Source organism: Schistocerca americana, chromosome X, assembly GCF_021461395.2.
Source record: "Schistocerca americana isolate TAMUIC-IGC-003095 chromosome X, iqSchAmer2.1, whole genome shotgun sequence".
Lineage (NCBI taxonomy): Eukaryota > Metazoa > Arthropoda > Insecta > Orthoptera > Acrididae > Schistocerca > Schistocerca americana.
The window spans coordinates 673,522,205-673,531,844 of NC_060130.1; the positions used below are offsets into that span (position 1 = coordinate 673,522,205).

General features: G+C 39.3%; 1 protein-coding gene across 1 annotated transcript in view; it reads left to right on the forward strand.

Annotated features, from left to right (window-relative positions):
• Positions 1-8,678, forward strand: part of LOC124555751 (katanin p60 ATPase-containing subunit A-like 1) — a 62,011-nt gene extending 53,333 nt beyond the window's left edge. The window contains exons 5-6 of the mRNA XM_047129774.1: positions 5,665-5,791; positions 8,413-8,678. Coding sequence (XP_046985730.1) covers positions 5,665-5,791; positions 8,413-8,611 — 326 coding nt within the window. The 3' untranslated portion in view covers positions 8,612-8,678. The remainder of the gene's footprint in view (positions 1-5,664; positions 5,792-8,412) is intronic.
• The last annotated feature ends 962 nt before the right edge of the window (positions 8,679-9,640 follow it).

The window sequence follows — 9,640 nt, forward strand, 5'->3', positions numbered from 1 at the left end:
TTCGAAGAAATACGTGGGAACAAAAATTAAACTATGCACTGTGAATAAAACAAACTAATATCGCTCCAGGTGCGTCTGTGGAAGCGGTGCCGCAAAAATACGTGAAAGGACCAGAGCTGTCACGACGGTCCCACGTGGCACGCACACATGCGAGTCAGCAGAAGAAGCAACGGCAGTGCGAACTGAGCTGTCGTATAGTACAGACGCGAATTTCGAGATTCTGTAATTTCAGTCCGCGGATCAGGAGTGTCGAGCTTAACGCGAGCTCCCCACAGACTCATACGGATCTTTGTTTTTCACTCTCCCTTTGCTTCATCATGTCTGCGAAACACACAGCACCCCCACGATCACGAGAAAAAGGTTCGTTTTGTTCCGGACATGCTTCCACTGTTCTCCTGCCCTCACACAACCAGACGACACGCTCGTCACCGAGGAGGGTACACCGTCTGGGGTCGGTGTTCGAGCGGAACTGTTATGCAAAGACAATTATCGCGATCGACGGTTAATGGACATTGCGAACCAATTTCATTTTTGTCACTTGTTCATTTACTCATTTGGCAAAATAATTTTCGCAAAGTGTACTTATCAATTTCCTGTTACCACACCGTCGAACAAAGTGCGTGGGTGTCAGTAAAGTCGGATCACTCTACAACTGACATGTAAGCGGCGATACCCACACGTTCCCGCTTCACTGGTGACCCCAACACGATCGCTACGCTAAATACGCGGTGATGAACTTTCATCAGTGTGAGTGATGCAGAACCACAAGTGATCTAACGCTTTCGTCCTCGCGTATGAAGAGTGAGTTCACGAACAAACCTTCGTGAACTAGGCGCTAAAGCAAGGTGACAGCTTTGGAAGAACTGCAAAAGACAATAGACAGTGTACAACAGACAATACTTGAGCTGCTAGTGCGCAACCAGAGACTGGAGAACAAGTTTACGGGAGTGGCAGAAAGCACAGGATGTGTGTTTTGGTTAGGCTGCCCTCCATTTGGCCCCGTGGCCCAATCATGTGGTTCAGCCAAGTGGAGGCAGTTTTCATGAGCAACATCACCTGTGACCTCGCCAAATTTGGACATGTCATGAGCCAGCTAGATCAAGACTATGCAGCCAAAGTGTGGGATATCACCACCACGCCGACATAGTCTTCATATAAGTGACTAACAGAGGAGTTAATAAGGTGAATTTCATCACTGCGGGAACAACAGGTGAATCAGTTGCTGCGACAACAGGAGTAGATTAGATTAGATTAGATTAATACTAGTTCCATGGATCATGAATACGATATTTCGTAATGATGTGGAACGAGTCAAATTTTCCAATACATGACATAATTAAGTTAATTTAACAACATAATTAAGTTAATATAACAACTTTTTTATTATTTTTTTATTTTTTTAATAATTTTTTTGTTTGGTTTTTTTTCTTAATTTATATCTAAAAATTCCTCTATGGAGTAGAAGGAGTTGTCATTCAGAAATTCTTTTAATTTCTTCTTAAATACTTGTTGATTATCTGTCAGACTTTTGATACTATTTCGTAAGTGACCAAAGACTTTAGTGACAGTATAATTCACCCCTTTATGTGCCAAAATTAGATTTAATATTGAATAGTGAAGATCATCCTTTCTCCTAGTATTGTAGTTATGCACACTACTATTACTTTTCAATTGGGTTTGGTTGTTAATAACAAATTTAATAAGAGAGTATATATACTGAGAAGCTACTGTGAATATCCCTAGATCCTTAAATAAATGTCTGCAGGATGATCTTGGGTGGACTCCAGCTATTATTCTGACTACACGCTTTTGTGCAATAAATAGTTTATTCCTCAGTGATGAATTACCCCAAAATATGATGCCATATGCAAGCAATGAGTTAAAATAGGCGTAGTAAGCTAATTTACTAAGATGTTTATCACCAAAATTTGTAATGACCCTTATTGCATAAGTAGCTGAACTCAAACGTTTCAGCAGATCATCAATGTGTTTCTTCGAATTTAATCTCACATCAATGGACACACCTAAAAATTTTCAATATTCTACTTTAGCTATATGCTTCTGATTAAGGTCTATATTTATTAATGGCGTCATACCATTTACTGTACGGAAGTGTATCTACTGTGTCTTATCAAAATTCAGTGAGAGTCCGTTTACAAGGAAACACTTAGTAATTTTCTGAAAGACATTATTGACAATTTCATCAGTTACTTCTTGTTTGTCAGGTGTGATTACTATACTTGTATCATCAGGAAAGAGAACTAACTTTGCCTCTTCATGAATATAGAATGGCATGTTATTAATATATATTAAGAACAACAACAGACCCAAAACTGACCCTTGTGGAACCCCATTCTTGATAGTTCCCCAGTTTGAGGAATGTGCTGATCTTTGCATATTATGAGAACTGCTTATTTCAATGTGCAATGACAGGAGGCCATCGCAGTTCCTGCGCCATTTTCAGAGCCTCGCATAGTCCGACATGGTCCTAGACTTGCTATTGCGTGCTGTCTGGATGTGCAGCCTTCCAGCACAAGTGCAAGCAGCCATTGCTGCACAAACAGAAATGCAGCTGGACACTGTCATGGACTTGGCTGATAGGGTGTGTGACGCACTGGCAACAACACCCAATACCACCGCCGTGGCAGCCTACAATGCTGTCGCTGTGCCTGCAAATTTGGCTTTGTGGTGATATGTGTCTCCCGTAGTTACCAGTACAGATGCCAACCTGCCCTACCTAGTTCGAGACCTGGCCGCAAAGGTGGCAGTACACAGGTCGACCAGTTGGCACACTCACAAACAGAGAGCAGCAGTCCCCATAGTGGCACAGATTTCGATACCACTGATCTGGCTCCCACCACCATCAGCGTGTTACCAGCCATTCTGGTGGTAAGCCGACAACATTAGAGCATCAGCTGAGTGGGCACTGCTGGTATCATTCCTGCTTTAGCTATAAATCGACAAAGTGTCGGCCTCCCTGCTTGCACTCGAATGCCAGCTGCAAATGGGCCTAGGTTCACCCAGTTGCAGTGCAATATCCAGTCATCTCCTCAAAATGGAATGGCCTAGCAGCGTGAAGTACCTCATCTGCATGGGTTCCAATCTGTCTCTTTCCCCTTGATTTATGCTAAGAGCTTGCTGGAAGACCTAGACAATCTCTTATGGTGGCAAACAACTCAACAATAAAAATGTACAGCACTTGTCACAGAAATTGGGATCCTGGACTGTGTCGCACCTTTCCTTGTAAGTTTGTTGTGGCTGATGTCAACAAACCAATCCTGGGTGCGAATTTCCTTGGTCACAACAACATATTAGCTGACATGACAAGTGCCCTTCTGATTTGACAACAAATTTGAAAATAGAGGGACAGTAACAGCTGGCTGCCTCGTTCAGTGTTAAACTAGTGAAGTTCCCCAGATCATATGCAGATATACTGGACAAATTTCCAGAGCGCACTTGTCTGCCTTGTGCACTGAGGCATGTCGAACATTCAGCAGCCCACCACATTATTACTACGTGTGGACCACCAACCTCATGCTGTCCACATCAACTTGCACCCGAGTGACTTGCTGTAGTAAAGGCTGAGTTCGAGGCCGTATTGTGACAGTGCATTGTTCGTCCACCATGTAGCCAATGGTTCTCTGCCTTGCAATTTGTGCCAAAGAAAGATAATTTTTGGTGCCCATGAGGAGATTGGTTGGTTGGTTGGTTTTGGGGAAGGAGATCAGACAGCGAGGTCATCGGTCTCATCGGATTAGGGAAGGACGGGGAAGGAAGTCGGCCGTGCCATGCCCATGAGGAGACTACCTACCTTAAATGCACAAACGGTGCCAGACCGATACCTCAAACCACGCCTGTAGAATTGTAGCCACGCCTTGGTGGGCTCTGTTATACTTAGCAAAATTAACTGCACGAAGGTGTTCATGCAGATCCCTGTGGCACCTGAAGACATTCAGAAAACAGTAATTATAATGCCCTTCATTCTTTTTGAAAGCTTATACTTGTCGTTTGGTCTACAGAATATTGCCCAGACATAGCAGCATTTACTGGACGGCATTTTACGAGGCATATTTGTGGTATTTTATGTACCTTACTGATATCCTCATCTATTCAAAGTCATCTGAATGCCATCACTGCCACGTAATGACGATCTTTCAGTGGCTGAGCGAGGCCGGCATAGTCATTGATCCCTCAAAAATTATGTTTGGGGTCACAGAAATTGACTTTCAAGGGCATTTACTCAGAGCCACTACTGGGTAAGGTGCAGGGGATGTTGAACAAGGCACGCCCACAGACACACAAAGGCTTACGCCACTATCTTGACATGATAAATTTTTATCGGTGCCATCTGCCTTATGCCACCACATTGCTGGAACCTCTGACTGTGGTGCTACGTGGTCCTACCTTGAAGCCGGCCAGTGTGGCAGTGCGGTTCTAGGCACTTCAGTCTGGAACCGCGTGACCGCTACGGTCGCAGGTTCGAATCCTGCCTCGGGCATGGATGTATGTGATGTCCTTAGGTTAATTAGGTTTAAGTAGTTCTAAGTTCTAGGGGACTGATGACCACAGATGTTTAGTCCCATAGTGCTCAGAGCCATTTGAACCATTTTTTCCTACCTTGAAGGGAGAGACCCTTGTTAACTGGTAGTATGCAATGGAGAGAGGATCTATTAACTCCAAACGAAGCCTTGCAGTAGTGACACTGCTCTCTCACCTGGTGCACGACGCTCAACTGGCCGTGGTCATGAATGCTAGCCAGACAGCTATAGGTGCAGTGCTTCAACAGCGCATTGGCAGCAGCTGGCAGATGCTCAGTTTCTTCTCATGGAAGCTTTCAGAGTGGCAACACACATGGAGTGCTAAGGATCATGAGTTGCTTGCGTTGTTCAAGGCAGTAAAATTCTTCCGCTTATCAGTAGAAGCTCATCCCTTTGTAATTTTCACCAACCACAAGCCCCTAACTCACGTATTTCAGTACAATAATACCACGTGTATGCCACAGCAATACTGGCAGTTGGAGTACATGTCACAGTTCTTCACGGACATCCTCCATTACCGCAATAAAGAAAAATTTTAATGGAGCAAAAAATAGTACATTCATAGTGAAAAATGCAACAGGAAATGACAGTGAAAGGAAGTTTGTTGACATTAATCAATAGCAGTTGAAGCAGAAACAGCAGTATCTTTCATAAATATAATACTACAGTGAAAAATGACATTTCCTAACATTTATACAAACCTAGCAATGCACAGGAAGGAGTAAATTATCCAACTGTTGTCTCTCTTCCAAGATTTGTGTAGTGATCTTGAGGATGTTATGCGTATAAAATAATTTTGAAAACAAATTACTCTACACAGAGTATATGCAGAGTTTGTTCTACTGGACAAGTGAAGACTATGTTATGTATCTTAAACCCACTGCATCATTTGAGCACATTCCATAAACTGACTTAGAGACAATGGATGTCGTAAAGAGTTTGGTGTATCCACACAGTCTGTGTTACTGATGAGAATTAATTCGCCTTCATTACACAGAATAAATCCTATATTATTTGTATGTGGCAGTTTCTTCCTTTCCAATTTCTCTTTCACAGACTTTGTGTAATGGACCCTTTTTTACACAGATTGTCATTACTGATGTCAGGATGTTTCATGTTGTTTCAGATGAAACAAGATCTGCCTTGGTGAAACTATGCCTAGAAGGAGTAAATGTTGATCCCTCTCTAGATACTAACAAAGTTGCTGACAGCCTTAAGGGCTACACAGGATCAGACATAAGTAATGTATGTAGGTAAGTAAAATACAATTTGTTGAAAATCAAAGTACACTAATAAGGCAGAACATTATGACCATCTTTCTTCCATTTAAATGAGGGAAGCTGATAACCAAAGCAACTTGACAAATATGATTTTCCAGTGAATATCACAGATGTGACATGGCTTGAAAAATGAAACAGTGCTGGAGGAGATAAAAGTGCTTGAGAGCACACAATTCATGATTCATGATTGCTCATGACTTTCTGCACCCATGTGTGTGCACTAATTTATCCATTGACACCAATACATATTATGTCATTCAGCATTACAGGATTCACCTTAGAAAATAGTGTAAGAGAAATGTGTTATCTTCTCTAATAAATCAGGCTTCTTGTTTCATTATGTTAAATGATGCACCAGAACATACTGGCATCTTGGAGATCACCTGAACAACACACACATCATGAGATATAAATAAATAGGCCAGTGATCACAATACCATGTTATGAGTGGCGTCCATCTGTGTTTACCTCAGCATTACAGAAGGCAATTAGTAATATCCCTGTTATGATCAAGTTTTTGGTTGACTCACAGAATATTACATGAATGATCAGTATATTCTTGCTTATAAATGTAGACTGTCACTAATAAAATACTAAATAAAGTAGTTAAACATATTAGTAATAGTATTAACTGAAAGACTTTGAATATTCTGTACTACTGTCAGTCATGCTGCATGGCAGCTTATGTAACAGTGACCCAACTGCTAATGGTTGACACAGTAATTTCATTTCATAAATAACAACAGGTGACACTTATCTCTGTAACATAATAGACCATTATATGAATAAATCACTGCACACTGTTATGATTTAAGCTACTTCATGAAACCATCATTCTCTCATATATCATATAACAAATTAGAGTTAATAAGTCCGACAGACAACAAGCAGCCTTGTTTAACTTTCAAAGAGGAAAAATTCTGCGCAGTATGAAGCATGAATTATGGATGCCAGTATGGAATCAGAGGACAATTGAGCCACAGGCTAAAATCCTACCTACATGACAGACAAGAGAAAATAATCTCAGATGGGATCAACATGTAGGTAAGAGGGCTGGAGTCCAAATGGGGAATGGTAAATTATGGAGCCCTACAAGACTCTGTCCTCAGTCACCTGCTATTTCTTAACTGTGAACATCACATCCTTCAAATCTTGAAAAGGATAATCTCCCAACTCTGAGACATCAACATCTCAAAATCTGCTTATTTTGGTTACTTCCAGTCGCTCATCTTGTGCGGCAGTTCACTGATACTGAAAAAAGTCTTTATCATCCAGAGACAGATTGTCAGAGTGGTGTGTGGAGTGCCTCTAAGAATTTCATGTCCTAATCTTTTGAAGCAAATAGAGATATTAATTACTACCTCTCAAAATCTCTTTTTGATCATGCCATTCATGCGTCACAATACTTCTCAATATGAAGTAAATGAATGAGTACTGCCACCATCATAACACAAGAAGGAAATGTGGCATACAATAAAACTTGAAGAATTTTCTCTGTAAAATGCACTAGCACAAAAATCTTGAACTCACCTCCAAGTCATATTAAATCCCTACAAGGCAGTAACTGAATATTTAAAAGTAAGCTGGAGCAGTTTCATCTTGAAAAAGTTTCTGTTCTCTAGACAAATTCTTTAACAGACACAGGTAAGAGTATTTTCCATATCTACCTGTGTTTTGCTGTTTTATTGTCTCTTTCTTCTTTAATTAGATCTTATAAATCACATTGTGTCCTGTAAGTTATGAAGATGGTTACTGTATTTTATAAATCAAAGGCTGTGTTTAGGTAATATCTGAAATTTACATTTTAAACTCTGTATTGACATAAACATACAAAATGAGTTAACAGTTTCAAGTCATTCCACAAGCATGTGTGATCACACAATAATGGATAAATGGAATGTGTATCAGAATAAATAAATAAAAACACATTCCACTATTTCTCTGGCAATTTCAGTTTCTATCTACATAATAAGTATTCTCAATGGATTACAACTTAGATGACATTGCAGGCCAATGGATAGAGATCATAGCTTTTCAGCAAGCTGTGTGTTAAGTAAACATTGGATTTAAAATGGTGAAAAATTGCAGTGTATATCATGCAATGAAATAGCAATAAATGGTACAGTTGGACAGTTGTAATATATCACTGTCTATCCCACAGCCTCTAGTGAACACAATAAGTGATAACAAACAGTAACTGGTGTCACATCAGACTGTAGCACTTGATATTTCTGACACATGATGCTTATGAACCAGTACTAATTACCTGTTGTGCTTTGCAGTGACAATCATTGCTCTTGTCAGAATGGTATAGAAACTTGAAGCGGGCAAGATCAGAGAAAATAATGCTTGCTCAGTTTAGTTGTACCAGACATTTGAGTATTGACTCAGATGCAAATTGATGCTGAGGATTCAAACACAAATGGCAGAAGGTCACCTATGTTGTGGTACTGAGTTATGGATTCTAATGTGTTATAGATTCCAGAGCTCAGTATAAAATGCATGAAATGTTACTAAAAAAACCACCCCACTTGATCCTGAAACAGTAAATTAAACCTTTGTGTAATTATTCATGTTTTGTGTGCTCTTCTCAGGGATGCTGCCCTTATGGCAATGAGGCATAAAATATGTGGCAGGAGTCCAGAAGAAATTAAGAAAATCAAGAAAGAAGATGTTGATCTACCAGTAACTATGCAGGATTTTGATGAAGCATTAACAAGATGTAAAAAAAGTGTATCAGCAGGAGACATTGCAAAATATGAAGTTTGGATGGAAGAATTTGGATCTTGCTAGAGACCTTGAAGTGATGATTATTTTTTATGAAGTGTAAAATGACATGTGATATAATTTTCTAGCATGTTCAGACTGAAATAAAGATTATCCATGTATGGTATTCTTAACCTAATCTTTCCCATACTCACTAACCATTATTACTGATTCGCTCATTTTTTGAAACAAAATATTTACTAATTGTGTCTGGACTATTTGTTAAGATTTACTGCGGTGTGTTCTATAGAATCGATCAAAGATATGAAAATTGTTTTGCGTCATTCTCATTAAGAAGAAAGAATTCTTATTGTAGCGTTTGGCTGTCAGTGTTAGTCCTATGTACTTTATATGGGCAGTTTTCTGGTATCAGAATGAGCCCAAGGAGCTTTAGAATGCATAATATATTTTTTCCTTATCCCTTTTCATACATTATTTTTTAACTTAATCATTTTTCATTGTTGCATATTCTAAACTTTTTTAAAATTGTTGTTCCTAACCAACCTATGGTATACAATATAAGAGATATGGGATAAATGATATATTAGCATCATAAATACCAGAAATATTTATGTGAAATGGATGAGTACCCCAAAAACATGTAGTTTACATGTCTTGTTGAACTTCATGCATATATGTTAAGTTATTGAGCCAGCCATGCAGTTTGTATACAAATGCACTGTGCTAACACTCAAATCTGTACATAAATCAAAATGAACCAAATCCAAAGAAAACACATTAGGTTGGCTAATGATGGTGTCACACACTGTGTGGTGCCTAGTGGAGTACAAATGTAAATGACATACACATTACTAGGACCAAAATTGATATAGTACAAGAAATTCGAGAACATATTAGCTTAAAAATATGTTGTAGAAAACTTAACTAATGACCAGTACAGTTGGTGATGCACCACAAATTTGTATAAAATACAAAGATAACAAAGTACACAAATTTAAGTATTTTGGGGAGATCATCAAAGAAAATTGAGTGAAAAAAGAAGCACTTTGGAAGTGAATGCAAGAACTCAACAAAGCACATCAGGCATAAAAGCAA